This window comes from Monodon monoceros, unplaced genomic scaffold, assembly GCF_005190385.1.
Source record: "Monodon monoceros isolate NGI ecotype Baffin Bay Population unplaced genomic scaffold, NGI_Narwhal_1 Super_Scaffold_10, whole genome shotgun sequence".
Lineage (NCBI taxonomy): Eukaryota > Metazoa > Chordata > Mammalia > Artiodactyla > Monodontidae > Monodon > Monodon monoceros.
The window spans coordinates 26,483,704-26,503,678 of record NW_021703766.1 but is presented as its reverse complement, the minus strand read 5'-3'; the positions used below and the strand labels follow the sequence as shown (position 1 = coordinate 26,503,678).

The window sequence follows — 19,975 nt, the reverse complement described above, 5'->3', positions numbered from 1 at the left end:
ATCTATGGTCAAAAAAATAAAAGATATTTTCAGGAATATAAAAACTGCAGTAAAAGAACAGGCTGCAAGTACTCAATCCATTTCAATATATAATACATTTTTAATAAGACTAAGCAACTCTTTAAAAAATTTTTTTAAACTGAAGTATAGTTAATTTACAATGTTGTGTTAGTTTCAAGTGTACAGCAAAGTGATTCAGTTACATATATTTATCTTTTTCAGATGCTTTTCTATTATAGGTTATTATAAGATATTGAGTATAGTTCCCTGTGCTATACAGGTCCTTGTTATTTACCTATTTTATATAATAGTAGGGTGTATTTATTAATCCCGAACTCCTAATTTATCTCCCCCTTCCCTCCACTATCCCCTTTGGTAACCGTGAGTTTGTTTTCGATGTCTGTGAGTCTCTTTCTGTTTCGTAAATTAGTTCATTTGTATCATTTTTGTAGATTCCACAAATAAGTGATTTCATATATTTGTCTTTCTCTTACTTAATATATCTCTAAGTCCATCCATGTTCCTGCAAATATCATTTTTTCATTCTTTCATTCTTTTTTATGGCTAATATTCCACTGTATGTGTGTGTACACACACACACACACACACATCTTCTTTATCCATTCATCTCTCAATGGACATTTAGGTTGCTTCCATGTCTTGGGTATTGTAATAGTGCTGCTATGAACACTGGGCGTGCATGTATCTTTTCTAATTAAGAGTTTTCTGCCAATATATGCCCTGGAGTGGGATTGCAGGATCATATGGTAACTTTATTTTTAGCTTTTTAAGTAACCTCCATAGTGTTCTCCATAGTGGCTGCACCAATTTACATTCCCACCAGCAGTGTAGGAAGGTTCCTTTTTCTCCACACCCTCTCCAGCATTTAGTATTTGTAGACTTATTTTTAATAATGGACATTCTGACTGGTGTGAGGTGATACCTCATTGCATAAACTACTCTTTTAATAAAAGTCATTTTATAGATTTGACTTGGGAAATAAACGTTTTACATGGTATCAAGCAAAATTAGATTACTATTAAAAGTACTTTGTAAATATTGAAAATAATATGAAAACAATGAACCCAAACTCCAGTTGGTGGTGTGGCATAACTATTCCAAGAAGAACCATTTTAAATGACTTTAAAACAGTAACTTGATTCTACATCTCTAGTGAGATATACCTTAAAAGCTCCCCCACCAACCCCACCAAAAAATGGTAAACTATTTTCCATAATCACAGTGCTGTTAAGTAGAGTCACAGATAATCTGACACTCTTGACTGTGGAGTGTGGAATAAAACAAATGACTTTTCATTACTGAAAACGGGAATTTTCTGCACTGGAAGTAAGGAGAGACAGATTTTAGGTAATGAATTGAAATAAAAATCCCTTGGTCCTGAAATTAAACTGGAAGTATTAGTATGAAATCATGGTGTATTTTCTCCTTAGCTTTGTCCACTGAAAGGACTAATAATGGCCAACTGAGTATCAGTAAACAATACAAGTGTTGAAATAACTTTCTAGGCCCAAAATGGAGTGTTCCTGCCCTCGGTGTAACATCAGCAAACCAAAACTTAGGTAACTCTGGAGCCCCCGTAAATGTTTCGCTTGACCAGAAACACAGTATATTCAGTCAGCCAATTCCCAAACACCAAGCCGATTCTGGGTGTTCTAACCGCTATCTAACCCCTAACAAGGTTGACCATGTGGTCCCAGCCAATCATATATTTTCTATTTGTTTTTTCTTTATTCTTTTTTTTTTGGCCGTGCCAGGCAGCATGTGGAATCTTAGTTTCTTGACCAGGGCTCGAACCCGTGCCCCTTGCGTTGGGAGCATGGAGTTTTAACTACTGGACCACCAGCAAAGTCTCTGTTCTTTATTCTTTACCCAATAAAAGGTTCTTGTCTTCTGCCCATTTTGCAGTTCTCTGAAGTAAGACTGTCCATTTCATGAAATGTTAAATAAAGTTTGTTTGTATCACATAAATGGTCTTAATCATTTATTTACACAAGAGACGGTAATCTCTAAATACCATTTCCCAGTAAAATAAAACCAAGACCTCTTAGAGAAATTGCTAATTTTCCAGGTCTGAAGCAAGAAACATACGAGTCTGGAATATTTCAGTTTCCAAGTTTCTGGAATCACAACAAAGACAACGAATAAGAATACGGTCAAAAGGACTCAGAAGCCAACATGAATAAGTTTACACTGGCCAAAGAGGATAATGGATGAATATCAATAATACTTTCAATGAATTCAAACACATCAAATATGTTAAAAATACATGAGTTCCTAATATTACAAAACTCATTTATTGGTGATATTTGGAGGATGCTAGGAAACAAGTCATTTTGAAAACCGGCAAATAGAGAGAGAGAATCAAGCCCTTTCTATATAAACTGTACTTCGGGCAACCAGATAGTTACAGTTGGTAAGGGCAAGTTTCCCTTTACAGAACTATTTCAACTAATAAAAAACGTCTAACAACTAGAATGTCACCACTTTGCAATCCCTAACAAATCAATGAATCCAGGCAATGAACAAAGCCTGCTAAAAATAACAAAAATAGAGATGACTAGACATTATGAACCTCCTAATAAAAGTATACACCACCACCTGTAAAACTGTCCTAAGGGAGCCGTAATCTGATTAAGCTCCCAAATTTAATTACCAATTTACAGGAAATACAACAGTCAGAAGAACATGTAAAATACCATGCTGGGAATGTAATCAGCAATATTCAGACTGTGGGTAACTACAGGACAACCTGATTTCTTTAACAAAATAACTGCAAGAAAAATAGAGGGAGAGAAAACCCAGATTTTAAAAGAGATTTAATAAGGGCCAATGCAACAAACAGACTGGGGAGAGGGGTGGGGGGTGGTTGTAACTCAAGTTAACTTTAAAATTTTTTTTATGAAGCAAACTGAGGAAATGTGAATGTTAACTAGATATTTGATGTTTAAGAATTATTTTGCTGGGGGATGGGGTGTGGGGGAGGATTGGGAATTTGGGATTAGCAGGTGCAAACTATTATACAGAATGGATAAACAGCAACATCCTCCTATATAGTACAGGAAACTATATTCAGTGTCCTGTAATAAACCATAATGGAAAAGAATATGAAAAATATACATATGTATAACTGAATCACTCTGCTGTACACCAGAAACACATTGTAAATCAAATATACTTCAATACAATTCTTTTTTAAAGAATTACTGTGCTTTTTTTAAAAAAAGATGTGATAGGGCTTCCCTGGTGGCGCAGTGGTTGAGAGTCTGCCTGCTAATGCAGGGGACACGGGTTCAAGCCCTGGTCTGGGAGGATCCCACATGCCGCGGAGCGGCTGGGCCTGTGAGCCACGACTGCTGAGCCTGCGCGTCTGGAGCCTGTGCTCCGCAGCAGGAGAGGCCGCGATAGTGAGAGGCCCGCGCACCGCGATGAAGAGTGGCCCCCCGCTTGCTGCAACTAGGGAAAGCCCTCGCACAGAAATGAAGACCCAACACAGCCCAAAGTAAATAAATAAATTAAAAAAAAAAAGATGTGATAACAGTATTGAGGTTAGGTTTATATAAATAGATGAAATTATAACTGGGATCTGCTTTAAAACAACTGAGGACAATGGGTTAGATGAAACAAGATTGGTCATGACTTCAAATGAAGGTAGATGATAGATTCATGGGGGCTATGTTATACTACTCGTGTGTGTGAGTAGCATAAATAAATTTTACTTACTTAATTTTAATATAAATTTTACTTATTTAATAAATTTTAATTTTTAACTTTTATATTTTTATAAATGAAATAAATCTGAAATTTTAATAAAATGTTTTAATATTATATTTAGAGACTATCATTTAAAGAACAGTATAAAATATTTTTATAAGCTACTTTTTAAAATGCAAAGACAAAAAATACTCAGAAGTGTTAAAAAGCTGAGTAGAAAAGCCAGAGTTGATTTTATTTTTTCTATATTTTACTTACATAATTTCTGTAATAATGACAACAAATATTTTTAAAGAAAAGAACAACTATAGGAGTTACTCTCTAAAGCAGGGGTCCCCAAGCCCTGGGCCTCAAACAAGCAGCCGCACAGCGGGAGGTGAGCGGTGGTGAGCAGTGGGCAAGGAGCAAAGCTTCATCTGCACTCCCCATCGCTCGCATTACAAGCCTGAACCATCACCATCTCCCTCCCGCATCCCCGCCCATTTTTTCCAGGAAACCGATCACTGGTGCTAAAAAGGTTGGGGACGCTGCTCTAAAGAACATCATAAAATCCTGACTGAGGGGGCAAATTAAATTTTAAACTTGTTTTTTCATCTATAAAATGGTAATACTAACTAGCTCGTTGTTCATGTTTAGTGAACTCATACATCTAATAAATACAATAAACATTCCTTCTTCCTACTAGTCACTAGGAGAAATAACAAAGGGAACATAATCCTAGCCAACCTATTAGTCTAAGCCCCAAAAAGTATGGCACTAAAATATATTAGGCATCTAAGAAGTGCAATAAGCCTTTACATATCACCAAAGGAAATCAAGACAGAGTCAAGAACTAGAACCCTGCTCCCATCCCAGTTCTAAATTCCTAATCATTCTAAAAGTAAAAGAGAGGGGACTATCTGCAAGGGTAGCACTGAGGACACACTTGTCTAAAGAATATCTGTAACACTGAAAACCTCAGCCATAGGCTGAAACCAAGCATTCTAACATTTACCTTCAAAATTAATTACTTATTCATTTATTCCTTCTTTCATTCCAATTGCATTTGAACACTTACTAAATGTTAGGTTTAAGAGACATAAACTAAAGGATAGTTCCACACCATGAGGTCTTGGGAGTAGGGAAGATGATCAAACCAATTAAAATATAGTATTAAATTGACCAGATCACACAGAGCCTTGCTGGGGTAAATTCAGACAGTGCCACCACATTTCCCACTTCAAGTTAAAGTTGCAGGTGCCCCAGCAATCAGCTCCTTCAGTGTCTGTCTAAGCTGCAATCATACTACCCAAGGGAACAAGCCCTCCCGAGGGAGCCCTCACACAATAACAGGGATATGAAGGCCTAGCCATTTGGGTCCCCTATGGGACAACTCTGATACCCATCCCAGAATTCTCCATGGAGTTGATGAAGATTTCCACTATAGTTCTCCTCCTGTCCAATTCTGTTTCCAACCAGTCCTCCTTCTCCTACAGGTGTTGAAACCTTATAAATAATCTGCATTCCAAAATGTTTCATATCTGCTTCCAAAAGAACAGCAATAGAGGCCCAGCTTAGGAGTATGAGCTTTAAATTGAGTGGGACAGAGACACACAAAAGATTTTAAAGTGGCAAAGAGACTATTAGATATACATTTTAGAAAGGCCACTCTGACAAAAAGTGGAAGACGTTTTAGAGTAGGGGCTGTCAGGGCATCAAACTTGGGACTAGATGACCTTCCAATCCAGAGTCTCTAATTTCCTTCTACTTCTTTGTCTTCTGTGAACAATTACAAAGAGATTCAACATAGGAATGTTGTGGGTTCCAATCTCACATCTGCCACTTTCAGGCAGAGTACCAGTGGGCAAAAATATTTAATGTCTTTGAACCTTAGTGTAAAATGGAACAATACTACCCACTACCCATCCTGCATGACTGCGACAACAATGTGAGAACTGACATAAAATCACATTAACAATAATGCCTGGAACACTGTAAATGCTTGAATGGTTGCTATGACGAGAATTGACCGTACACAGAATTACTGAACTGACAGAATGTTTAGCATTCTTCACTCAACACTGTAAGATCAATCCATGTTGTTCCACAAAATAGTCTCACTGCTTCTTAGTATACCTTGTTGATGGACATTCAGTTGTTTCCAACTTTGGGCTATCACAATATATGTTTTTTTGATCAATGTATATATGCATTTCTGTTCGTTACACACAGAGAAACAGAACTGCTGGGTCATAAGTGATATGTTCAACAACTAAAACAGCTTCTGATATGCTGGTATCAATTTTCTTAATCTGCATGGTTATTAATAGCTATGTTCACTTTATGAAAATTCATCTGCACACTTATGATTTATGAATTGTTCGGTATATACATTTTAATTCAATAAAAAGTTGATTAGGAGTTACTCAGTTTTCCTCAGTCTCTCCCATGTATACATGTTATTTAATCTTTGAAAAAAAAGCTCACACACACACAAAAAGAGTATGTGACACACAGCAGATGTTTAAATAGTAGCTGCATGAAACTGTTAGGTCACATTCAGACCAACAGAGCTTTCAGAATGAGCCTAAGGAATTAATCCAAATAAAGGAAAAGGAGGGTAAGTCTTCACTGGCAAGGTGGTATTGGATTTGGTTCTTGAAAGAACAGAATTCCAAGTAAGGCATTTAGAACTGGACTTACAGTAGGGCCCTGAAACTTTTTACTGAGGAGCTTTGACTTTGTTTGGTAGTAAGAGGACCACTGAAGGTATTAGAACAATGAACTTAAGCACTATAATTTGTCAAAGCAGCATCAAATGTAATAAACTCCATAAGCATACACACCTGTTTTTTCAATGTACCAGAGAAACAGTGCTACATGTAAAGAAAAAAATCAGAAATATATAATTCTAAGAATTGAGCTTTTCCATTAGAGAGCAGAGCAGAAGAGTTGCCCAAGCTTTAGTTTCTAGGAATCTATCCTACAAACATACTGACAGATATATGCATGCAAGAAATAACCTTGTAACAACACTGTCAATAGCAAAAAAAAAAAAAAAAAAAATTTTACATAACCTAAATGTGCATCAATAGTGAAGTAAATTCTATATGATTCACCCATATCATGGTTTACTATGCACCCTTAAAAGAATAAAGCTTTTTGTGTACGGATAAGGAATCATTTCCAGGATAAACTAGTTAACTAAACAAATTAAATAAATCAAGATGCAGAACAGTTTATACTGTATGTCACCATATGAAAAGGGATGGGAAATATTTCCCTATTTTCTATATGCAAATATCTTTGTAAGGACAGTTAAGAAATAGCTAGTATCAGTTGCCTATGGGTAGGAGAAATGGGTAGCTAGAGTAATCAGGTTAATATATTATCTAGTTTTTTAAATTAATTTATTTATTTTTGGCTGCACTGGGTCTTTGTTGCTGCACGCAGGCTTTCTCCAGTTGCGGCGAGCGGGGGCTACTCTTCATTGTAGTGTGCAGGCTTCTCATTGTGGTGGCTTCTCTTGTTGTGGACCATGGGCTCTAGGCTCACAGGCTTCAGCAGTTGTGGCTCGCGGGCTTAGTTGTTCTGCGGCATGTGGGATCTTCCTGGACCAGGGCTCAAACGCATGTCCCCTGCACTGGTCAGGGAAGTCCCACTATATTATCTATTTTAAAAATAAAATTAGGGCTTCTCTGGTGACAGGGGTGTACTTCCCTGGTGGTCCAGTAGGTAAGAATCCACCTTCCAATGCAGGGGACGCGGGTTCAATCCCTGGTCGGGGAACTAAGATCCCACATGCCCTGGGGCAATTAAGCCCACGTGCCACAACTAGAGAGCCCAAGTGCCACAACTGCTGAGCCCATGTGCTCTGGAGCCACAACTAAGACCTGACACAGCCAAATAAACAATAAAAAATTTAAAAAAGATTGTGGGGGTACAAACTGAAATTTCTCCAAAGATATACAAATAAGCACATGAAAAGATGCTCAGCATCATTAACTCTAAATCAAAACTACAATGAGATACCAGTTTACACCCACTAGAATGGCTAAAAGCAAAGACACACAGTAACAAGTATTAGTGAGGATGAAGAAAAACTAGAGCCTTCATACACTGCTCCTAGAAGTGAAAAGTGATAAAGTGTTCTGGAAAACAGTCTAGCTGTTCTTTAGAAAGTCAGAGTTACCATATGACCCAGCAATTCCATTTTTTGGTATATATCCTCAAACTTTAAAATAAACATCCACCCAAAACTTGTAAATGAATGTTGACAGCCACAATATTCACAACAGCCAAAAAGTGGAACCAAACCTAAATATCTAAATGCATGCTCCAACATGGATCAACCTTGAAAACTTATGCTAGTGAAAGAAGGCAGAAACAAAAGGCCTCATATGGTATGATTCCATTTATATGAAATGTCCAAAAAGGCAAATCCATGGAAGCACAAAGTAGGTTAGTGGTTACCAGGGGCTGGAGGGAAGAAGAAATGGAAAGCAACTGCTAATGGATTCAGGTGTTTCTTTTACGGGTGATGAAAACATTCTGGAGTTAGATGGTGACAGCTGAACAACCTTGTGAAAGCTCTCTTTTATATATTAAACTGAAATCACTTGAAATAAGGGGCAAATGTTACTTTTCATGCAACATACCCACAAAAATTTCCAATTTTCTTTTCACTGCATACTCATTCCTTTAATGGTGCTTGTTTTCTCACTAGTTTACTTACATGCTGTATTTCCTGCTGGCTGGCTCGGTAGTTTTTCTTGGTTAAATTGTCCACCAGGTAGCTGATTTGAGACAAGGCCAGCGAGAGCGAGTCAAGATTCATTGCTGGTTGGGGCGGAAGCAGGCGGCCGAGCCCGGCGCAAAATCACCATTATTCCCCTTTAGTCACCTCAGAGGCAGGTTAATGCTTTCTTTGTAATTAGCCTATATCGGATGTCTGTACAGTGTCTTCAGTTCTTTACCAGGGGTCTTACTCTGTTCTGAAACATGGCACCTGTTAAAAAAAAAAGATATTTTAATTAATGTTTTATTAGGGTTAAAAAGGGTTAAATAACCATCTTTCCATCTTAATACCTGAAATATCACTAAGGATCTTTTTAAAAAAGTAAGATGTCTCAACCACTATTGATAAAAGATGCCAAGTTTTAAAAATTAGGTAGGGCTGGTATAAAAAAGAAAAATCACACCCACCCACCCACAAAAAAGTTGTCATTTTAGCAAGACGTCCTATAATATTTGAGGCTTCTACTCTATCAATTTCAATGATAATTTATACTATTCCCTTTAGAAGCCACAGAAAACTGATTAAGTAAAATTAGGGTCTGTGGAAAGAAACACTCATCTGACATTTTCAATCCCTCTTCTCACACTACCTACAACTTACTTATAAGATCCCATTTATTCACCTTACAACTTATGTACTGCTTCAGAATCAGTCAATAGTTTGGTCTTTAAGTTTTATCTTAGGATATATGTTTTAGGTATTTGAACGGCTAGCTTAAAAGTAAGTTAGGGGCCTCAGAACCCAAATTCCTTCCTGCACTAGGAAAATTTAGAAAGGGAAGCTCGAAGCAGCAATATAGCTAAAATGACAGGATGCTTATCATTTTAATTCCAACAACCTGGTGAGTCAGAGGAACATTCTGTATCACAACACAAAAAAACAAACAAAAAACACCACAAGTGTTTTTAAGAATTCACCAAGTACCACTGCTGAAACAAAAATCTTTGAATCCAAGGAGCTAAGCTTGTCCACAGCTTCATGATCTGAAATCTGCTCATACTTTCATTACCATCAGAACTCACTATGTAAGGTAAAGAAAATTCATGAAGATTAAAAGCCCCTTGGTAAGGGCATTTAAGCCTTTATCTTTAATAACTTATTAACAATGTATAAAGACTACACGGTCCCTACATTTTTGTTCTGTTTTGTTCATACAAAGCAAAGATTCTACCTATGCTATCCTTTTCCACATCCTCCCTAAAAAAAAAAAGAGTAAGAGAATCTTGGGAATGTGGCAAGGTATTTTTGTTTATTCTAAAGTAATAACATATGAGAAGTTAAAGATAAATTGTGTTTATATCTATCCATTATATGTAACTAAACTTGCTTGCTATAAATTCTTAGAGCAAGCTGTTCCTTCATATTACGATGACAGCATATTTTCTGTATCAGACAATCAAAAATCCAAGTCTGAGAACACACCATAAAACAGAGGACTTATCAGATTGTTAACAACATTATTAACTGGTACCATCTTTTCTGAAACTCAAAGTGGCAATATTGTAAATAAAGAGTTTCTTACACTAGCCCTGAACCTAAATTCCACAATTAAGACTGTATCCCTCCATGTATATTGCCTCAAGAACTCAAAGGAAACAGGTTTTGACGGAAATACTGTGTATCATAGCAAAAAGAAAGTGCAGCAAAAAGTAACTGCTTAAATAAATTATGGTATATCCAAACAAGGCAGTTGTTAAAAAGAATGAAGCAAAACTGTGCAGGAAAGATACTCATTAAGACAAAAAAAAAGGACACAGATAAGAATTCCCTGGTGGTCCAGTGGTTAGGACTTGGCATTCTCACTGAGTGGCCCCAGGTTCAATCCCTGGCCAGGAAACTAAAGATCCTGCAAGCTGCATGGTGCAGCCAAAAAACTAAACTAAAACTAAAACAATAAAATAAAATGTTCATTCTTAGTGCCAAATATAATTCAAAGTATTTTTAATTTTTACAAGTTGCGTTCAGCTAAAACTGTGTTATTCAAAGTATATTATTCACATGAACAGTAGTTACCTTACACTATATTACACACATAATTATTATTCACAATTACATACAAAAAGGCAATAGATGATAAGAGTTTGCAAGACATAAAGTTTCTCCTTGCTCAGAATCTGTATCACAAATGCTGACACAGAGGGACAACAGAATCACTTTATCATGAAATAGATGTGATCATAGCCTATTTTAATTATTTTTTTACCTATGGTGCCGCACAAATCCAGCAAAACAAGTGTTGAACGACCTTCCAAGAAAATGAATTCCTGATACTTTGGCACTTCAACTTTATCTTCTCTTCTGATATGAGCCCCATGACAAGGGTTACAACTTCTCCATGTTAACATCTAAAGGCTGTGAAGGAGGGAATTCCCTGGTGGTCCAGTGGTTAGGGCGTGGCGCTTTCGCTGCCAGGACCTGGCGCTTTCGCTGCCAGGACCTGGGTCCAATCCCTGGTTGGGCAGCTAAGATCCCACAAGCCTCGAGGCATGGCCAAAACAAACAAACAAACAAGACTGCGAAGGATAAAAATACTAGTGTAACACAAATTTCAACAAGCCAATCGTCATTACACGAGCAAGTTAATGCATTAAACTAATGACCAATTTTGAACCATCACCTTATGAGATCTATTAGTAGGATGACAACGTAATTTATTAACCAAACTAGGACGCTTCTGAAAATAAAGAGGGTACCATTAACAATTTACACCAAGACAACAGGTATAAACTAGGACACGTAATCACCTTAACCATCCAGAAGCCTTAGACAAGCTGATCCCTCCCTCCAAGATACACTTTTGTTACTTTGTTTCTAAAATGCCATTTCACTGGTCTCTTGTTCTCAGTCTCCTTTACTGGCCCTTCCTTTTTTGACCTCACAGTATTGGAGTCCTTGGACTTCTCTATATTCACTTTCTTGATATACTTCAGTCTTATGGCTTTCAAAACCACCTATAGCAATAACTCCTATTATAAGTTCTATCTCCAACCCAAATTTCTCATGATGTCTAGAAATATATTATTTAATTTCCTAATGACATCTCAAATATTGTACAACATGTTCAAAAGTGAACTCCTGGGACTTCCCTGGTGGTCCAGTGGTTAAGGCTCTGCACTTCCAATGCAGGGGGCTCGGGTTCGATCCCTGGTCAGGGAACCAAGATCCCACATGCCGCATGGCACAGCCCCCCCCCCAAAAAAAAAGAGCTCCTGATCTTCACACCCTGCCCCCCATAATGTTCCACCCCATATGTGTTTACCCCATCTCAGTTGATACCAACTCTGTCCTTCAAGTTACTCAGGCCAAATTCTTAGACTTCCCACTCCCCATAATCAATCTGTCAAAAAATTCTTTTGGCTCTACCTATAAAATATACACAGAATCCAGTCATTTCTCACCATAGCTATGATAACAAAGCACCATTTCTCACTTGGATTACTATGTTAACTTCCTAACTAGTCTTCCTGCTTCCACCCTTGCTCCCTACAAGTCTATTCTCAACACAACAGCCAAAGAAAAAGACTTTTCAAATATTAAAAACTCAGGGCTTCCCTGGTGATGAAGTGGTTGAGAAACCGCCTGTCAGTGCAGGGGACACAGGTTCGATCCCTGGTCCGGGAAGATCCCGTATGCCGCAGAGCAACTAAGCCTCTGTGCCACAACTACTGAGCCTGCGCGCCACAACTACTGAGCCCACATGCCACAACTACTGAAGCCCGAGCGCCTAGAGCCCATGCTCCGCAACAAGAGAAGCCACCAGAATGAGAAGCCCGCGAACCGCAACGAAGAGTAGGCCCTGCTCGCTGCAACCAGAGAAAAACCCGCGCGCAGCAATGAAGACCCAACGCAGCCAGAAACAATAAATAAATAAAATAAATAAATTTATATATATAAAAAAAAACCTCAGGTCATCCTGTGCTCAAAACCCTCCACTGACTCAGAATGGAAGCCTGAGCCCTTATAATGGCCTATGAACGAACACAACTTGATGGAACCTAGCCACCGGTACTCTTCTGGCCTTCCTCTTCTTCACTCCCCCTTGCTCAATTCCCTTTAGCTACAATGGCCTCCTTGCTGCTTCTCCAGCACACTCTCACCTTAGATGCCTCTGCCTGGAATCCTCTTCTTCCAGATACCCAGATGGCTAACTACCTCACTTCTTCAAGTCTACACAAATGTCACCTTCTCAGTGAGGATCACCCTGACCACAAAATTGCAACCCCCACCCTTTTTTCCACATTACATCACCAAACATGGGTAACATTTATATTTGCCCATCTCCTCATATGTAAATTCCATGAAGGCAGTGATCATAATTGTCTATTGTTCACCAACTTATTACAAGCACTACATAGTAGGAGCTCACTACATATTTGAAGAGCTGTAAACTGAAGCTTAGGATTTTGCAACCTATATTTTGACTCTACCAAAAGGCATGGAAACCCACTGAAATTTTCCTAGTCAGAAATAACAATCACATGAGAGTAAATAACAGATGATTTTTAATTTAATTGCCTCAGTAGCATACACTATCAAGTTAAGACCCTTCTAAGTAACCTTTAGCATCATAATGTGTATATATAAATTGAGTCACAATGTTTTATAGAACATGTTTCTTGAAATATGTTAAATGCAAAGCTATAAAGTGACTATTCAACAGCTTTCCACTAAAATGTTTAGATGTTAAATTCTTTCAAGATCACTAAATTTGAGATTCCAAGATATTCCTTAACTGTAAGGAATTTGTGGCCCAGGAGCATTCTATTTGTATATGCAGTGCCTAGTATTGGTCTCCATAATACACCAGGGACTTAGAGACTTTAAATAATTATTAATTTCCTATCAAGGCAAAGTCTTAAAGAACAGTTCAAAAACAGCTACCACTTCAATAGGACTCCTTATCTTCATCATTAAAAATGTACACAGGCATAGTCTTCCAAAACCCCAAAGGACTTGTTATCACAGAGCTGGGATTTCAACAGTGGAAACAATAATAGCAACAATCTTGCAACAAAAACACTAAATCCTTCCAAGCAGTAATTCTACTACTGTTATTCCCCCCAGTATTTCTCAATTTAACACTATGAATGAAAGGGCACTGACATTTGACAGCAATATACTATAAGACAGCTGTTACCTGCACAGTGATAACAAAAAATCTCCCAAAGATATGGTTGTATAAAAAGTAAAACAGCAATTCTGGAAGACTGTTTAAATGTGTTCTCAGTATTTTTCCTAATATTTAAAATTTTAGAAACAATCTATATATCCATCAGTGAAGGATTATCTACCTACATGCAATGGAATCCCACCCAACATGTGAAAGACATTTAAAACGCAGTTTTGCTGTAAACATTCACTACACACTGGAAAATGAAAGAAAGCTTATAAAATGGTATGTAGACATCCAACTTACGTAAAATTACTTCACATTTTAACTGAAGAACACTACACAGTATTACAAATTGTTTCCTAAACATTCCATCTAAGGAATACCGAAGCAGTTGTGGTTTATAGCTAATCCTCTAAGTGTTATGTAAAAGAATACCCATGACAGAGTGAAAAGCTGCAGTACTCTGAACAGCATGATCCCATCCCATAAACACATCCATGTTAACATGTGCAGAAAAAATAAGCTCTAGATTTACAGAGAGGATTTCACTTAAAATTCCATTTTTACAGAAGTCCAAGAAATCTATACACTTCATACATGTAACATATGCACAATGTTATTCACTGCAGCAATATTTATCACAGCAAAGGAATGGCCATGAGTTGGTGACTGGTAAATAAACATCTTGGACTATGTACAAAGTAGTCTACTCTTTAAGCTTTAATTTCTATATATATGCTATTTTGTTTTGTATCTATGCATACATATATGTAGTTGCTTTTTTGCAAAAAATACACAGGAAAGATCAGACATAAACTAATAAAAAGTTACCTATACTGGAGTGGGTGAGAACTGGGTGATGACAGAAATCAGAACAAAAATTCAGACTGTATCTTTTATATGGTTTTGACTTTTGAACCATATTTACGTTTGAAATTTAATTAAATAAGATAAAAACTAATATCAAGCACAAAGAATGAACTGGAATATCAAGCTGATAACAAAGAACACAGTGAAAACGAATATTTCAAGTAACTACTGAACACAGTATCTGAACACCCTTGATGTACAGTGGGATATACTTTTAAGGACAGAGAAAATTCAAAGAAATTTGACTCAATAAGCTTACTGTTAGCAACAATATTTCATTGCAATTTTAAGCTACTTTTATATATTACTGGATACAGCAAATAAATTAATAGGAATCCAGATTCAGTGCAGATCAATGTAGTAAAGATGAAACTTTAAAAAACCTGAAATATTTTATTCAAAATAGAAGTATCAACAGAAACTCATTTTTAAAATTTCCTAACTGAGTCTAATAAAACATACTAGATTGTACAATAAAAACTACAAAACTGTTTAAAGAAATCAATAGAAAGATGACAGGAACAGGGGACATTCCCTGGTGGTGCAGTGGTTAATAATCCGCCTGCCAGTGCAGGGGCCACGGGTTCAAGCCCTGGTCCAGGAAGATCCCACATTCCGCGGAGCAACTAAGCCCTTGTGCCACAACTACTGAGCCCATGTGCCACAATTACTGAAGCCCGCACACCTAGAGCCTGTGCTCTGCAACGGGAGAAGCCACCGCAATGAGAAGCCTGCGCACCACAACGAAGAGTAGCCCCCGCTCGCCACAACTAGAGAAAGCCCGTGCGCAGCAACCAAGATCCAATGCAGCCAAAAATAAATAAATAAATAAACTTTTAAAAAAGACAGGAACAAATGGAAGGACATTCCATGTTCATGCATTGAAAGAGTTAATATTGTTAAAATGTCCCGGCTACCCAAAGCCATCTACAGATTCAACACAATCCTTATCAAAATTCCAATGGCATTTTCCATAGGGAAAAAAAAAAATTCCTAATTTTTTTTTTTTTTTGCGGTACGTGGGCCTCTCACTGTTGTGGCCTCTCCGTTGCAGAGCACGCTCAGCGGCCATGGCTCATGGGCCTAGACGCTCCGTGGCATGTGGGATCTTCCCAGACCAGGGCACGAACCCGTGTCCCTTGCATCAGCAGGCAGACTCTCAACCACTGCGCCACCAGGGAAGCCCAAAAAATCCTAAAATTTTTATGAAACCACAGAAGATCCTGAATAGCCAAAGCAATCATAAAAAAGAAAAAAACCAGGGACTTCCCTGGTGGCACAGTGGTTAAGAATCTGCCTGCCAATGCAGGGGACACGGCTTCAAGCCCTGGTCTGGGAAGATACCACGTGCCGTGGAGCAACTAAGCCCATGCGCCACAACTACTGAGCCTGAGCCTGCGCTCTAGAGCCCGCAAGCCACAACTACTGAGCCCACGTGCCTAGAGCCTGTGCTCTGCAACAAGAGAAGCCACAATGAGAAGCCCGCGCGAACCACAACGAAGAGTTGCCCCTGCTCGGTGCAATTAGAGAAAGCACGCACGCAGCAACGAAGACCCAACGTGGCCAAAAATAAATAAAATAAATAAATTTATTTATTAAAAAAGAGAACCTACAGAAAGGGAGAGAATATTTGCAAACCATGTATCAGATAAGGGGTTAATATTCAAAGTTCATAAAGAACTCATTCAACTCAATAACACAAAAACAAAACAAATGTGATTTAAAAATGGGCAGAGGAACTAAGTAGACAAAGATGACATCACAATAGCCAACAGGTACATTAAAACTCTAATCCTCAGGGAAATGCAAATCAAAACCACGATATCACCTCACACCTGTAAGAATGGCTATCAATATGAAGACAAGAGGTAAGTGTTGGCGAGGACGTGGAGGAAAGGGAACCCCTACGCACTGTTGGTGGGGTTATAAACTGGTTCAGTCACTATGAAGAACAATGTGGAGGTTCCTCAAAAAATTAAAAACTACCATACAATCCAACAATCCCACTTCTGCATATACATCCAAAGATGAAAATAGGTTATCAAAGAGATATCTGTACTCCCATGTTTATTGCAGTATTATTCACAATAGCCAACATATGGAAACAACCTAAGTGTCCATCAATGGATGAACGTATAAAGATGCAGGATATACAGCGGACCCTTGAATGACACAGGTTTGAACTACGTGGGTCCACCTATATGCAGGTTTTGTCAGTAAATATGTACTATGGCACTACACAATCTGTGGTTAGATGTGGAACTGCACATAATGACACCAACTGTAAAGTTATATGTGGGAACTGATGCCCCTAATTCCACATTGTTCAAGAGTCAACTCTGTATACAATGGAATTCTATTCAGCCATGAGGGGGAAAAAACATCCTGCCATATGCTGTAACATGGTTGGGTCCTGAGGACATTATGCTAAGTGAGATGAGTCAGACAAAGACCATGACTTCCCTTCTATTCCACAAAGAAAACCCCCCCACCTAACTTATAGATACAGAGAGGTGATAACTGATTGATGGTTTCCAGAGGTATGCATGTATTAAATTTTTATGTGAAGGTGGTCAAAAGGTACAAGATTCCAGTTATAAAGTAAATAAGTCCTGGGGATGTCATGTACAACATTTGGAATGTACAACTTTTAGAATAAATCTTGAAAGTCAGGAAAAAAGGAAAAAACAGATTTTTTCATAACTCTGTGTGGTGATGTTTAGATTTATTGTGATCGTTTTGAAATATATACAAATTTCAAATCATTATGTTGTACACCTGAAACTAATATAATATGTTGAGTATCTTAATAGAAAATAAATTAAGGGACTTCCCTGGTGGCGCAGTGGTTAAGAATCCACCTGCCAGCCAATGCAGGGGACACGGGTTCGAGTCCTGGTCCGGGAAGATCCCACATGCCGTGGAGCAACTAAGCCCACGCGCCAAAACTACTGAGCCTGTGCTCTAGAGCCTACAAGCCACAACTACTGAGCCCATGCGCCGCAACTACTGAAGCCTGCGTGCCTAGAGCCCGTGCTCCACAACAAGAGAAGCCACCGCAATGAAAAGCCTGCGTGCTGCAATGAAGACCCAGAGCAGCCAAAAATAAATAAATAAAATAAATTTATTTAAAAACTAATTAATTAAAATGTAAAAAAATTGAACTTGAAAAAACCAAGTGGAATGGTGGTTACCAGGGGTGGGGGACTGGGTGTTTAAAGGTACACACTTGCAACTAGATAAATAAGTCCTGGAGATCTAATACATAGTACAGTGATTACACACAACAAAACTGTATTATAAACATTAAATCTGCTGAGATCTTAACTGTCCCCACCACTAGAAGAAATGATAATTATACATTGATAGAGGTGTTAGCTAACAGTACAATGGCAATCATATTGCAATATAAATGTATCAAATCAATGTGTTATACACCTTAAATGATACCCCAAAAGCAATGAGCCCATCTAACTTCTGGATCATGGTTTCTAAATACTAAAAAGAACCAAGGTTCCTTGGAGATATGACTAACAAGGAAGATGCAAGGTGAGTTTGGCTCATCCTATGACAAAAATAGGAAACACTTAAAAGTTTCGTCGAGAGAAATGAGCCGATTAAAAGGATTCTTCTAATTTTGGGTCTGAGCACCAAAAGGAACTTATAACCAATGTTTCTATAATCTTCCCTAAATGCAGCATCATTTAGAAATGCTTGAGGGAACAAAACATAGAAATAATCTGGTGATTTTACTATTGCCAATCTGTATACTCTAAATTGTTAATTTATCTCAAACATATATATTTTTGAATCCACACACACTGGTGATCAAGTTTACTTTTTGCAGCCACAAATTTCTTTCTACGAATTCTAAGTTGTTCATATGTGTGCAGATGAAGAAAATTCCAAACAGTTAAGCATCCTGACATAAACAGAAGATTAAATGAAAATGTGTTACCTAAATCTGAAATTTCAGTAAGCCACTATGGATAAAACTTCCTTCCAATAAATCATAGGGTAAAAAAATTGACTACAACTATAATACAGTGAATAAGAATCCCTAAATCCATGATTATACTGAAAAAGGAAGGACAAGATGCACCAGAAAGGTGCTGGCTAACAAATTTAGAAAGTATAAAAGAAAAATAAAGTTACCATTGTGTAATACCCCTGACCAGTATAAAAACTGATTCAGGCAAGAATCACCAACGCCTAAAAATCCTCAGGTGGGACATTTGTACAGTATTACCCACTAATTACAAAGGGAAAGAAATGTTCCTCTACCACAGAGATATGGCTGTCACTACCTTAAGTAAATGATCAAGTTACTAATGGTGAGACTACCCAACAAATGTGCCTACTGATGTCACTTTGGAGTATTCTTGCCAAAGATGGCTAACATAAACCTAAGCACACCTCTACACCTATCAATTCACAGGAAATAAAGGGTTTAAGAAACAAGTTTAACTATACATGAGAACCTAATCAGACAAATCCAAGTGCTGGATTATTCTACCAGACCACTGGCCTACACTCGCGAGCCAGAGGGAACAGAGAGAAAGTCAGGAAGAGAGGAAAAAGTGGGGTCTGTTCTAGATTACAAAACCAAAATGAAAAGGTTTAACGTGAACAGTAATCTGAGCTTGATTCAAAAAAGCTATAAAAGGGTGGTCCAGTGATTAAGACTCCACACTCCCAATGCAAGGGGCCCAGCCAGGTTCGATCCCTGGTCAGGGAACTAGATCCCACATGCCGCAACTAAGAGACCACGTGCCTCAACTAAGACCTGCCGCAGCCAAATAAATAAATAAATATATTTTTTAAAAAGCTACAAAAGATATTCTTGAGGCATCTGGGGAAGTTTTTAAACTGACTGGATATTATAAAAGTATTTAATATTCTGGGAGGGATAAATTGGGAGATTGGGATTGACAATATACACACTACTATATACAAAAAAGGTCACTAATAAGGACTTACTGTATAGCACAGGGAACTCTACTCAACACTCTGTAATGGCCTATATGGGAAAGGAATAAGTGGATATATGTATGTGTATAACTGATTCACTTTGATGTATACCTGAAACTAACACAACATTGTAAATCAACTATACTCTAATAAAATTTTTTTAAGTATTTAATATTCTTAGATGTAGTATGACTATGCCAGAAAGTCTTAACTTGTAGGAGATACATGCTGAAACATCTGGGATCAAATACTTCAGTAAAAATATAGAAATATAGAGAAAATAAACATGGCAAAACGTTAACTGTTTAATCTAGGAAGAAGTTATGGGATTGTTCACTGTATTATTCTTTGCATTTTTCTGTACGTGTGAAATTTTTCTTAACAAAACTGAGGATGGGGGCATGTATTACCTTTATAATTTAAAGCAGGAATTACAAGCACGTGATAGGATTTCCAAAAATTCACTTTGTACTCAAGTGTATTTTAATTTTTACAAGTATATGGTAATTTTT

The 19,975-nt window shown here is 37.7% G+C and overlaps 1 protein-coding gene across 7 annotated transcripts in view; it reads right to left on the bottom strand.

The window, feature by feature from the left end:
• CNOT1 (CCR4-NOT transcription complex subunit 1) overlaps nucleotides 1-19,975 on the bottom strand; it is a 98,939-nt gene that overhangs the window by 63,259 nt on the left and 15,705 nt on the right. For 6 of the 7 annotated variants that reach the window (XM_029237333.1, XM_029237283.1, XM_029237297.1 and 3 more), the window contains exon 2: nucleotides 8,447-8,719. In XM_029237333.1, coding sequence (XP_029093166.1) covers nucleotides 8,447-8,548 — 102 coding nt within the window. In that variant the 5' untranslated portion in view covers nucleotides 8,549-8,719. Of the gene's footprint in view, nucleotides 1-8,446; nucleotides 8,720-19,975 lie in introns of those variants that run through there. The other variant, XM_029237322.1, reaches the window with a different exon arrangement.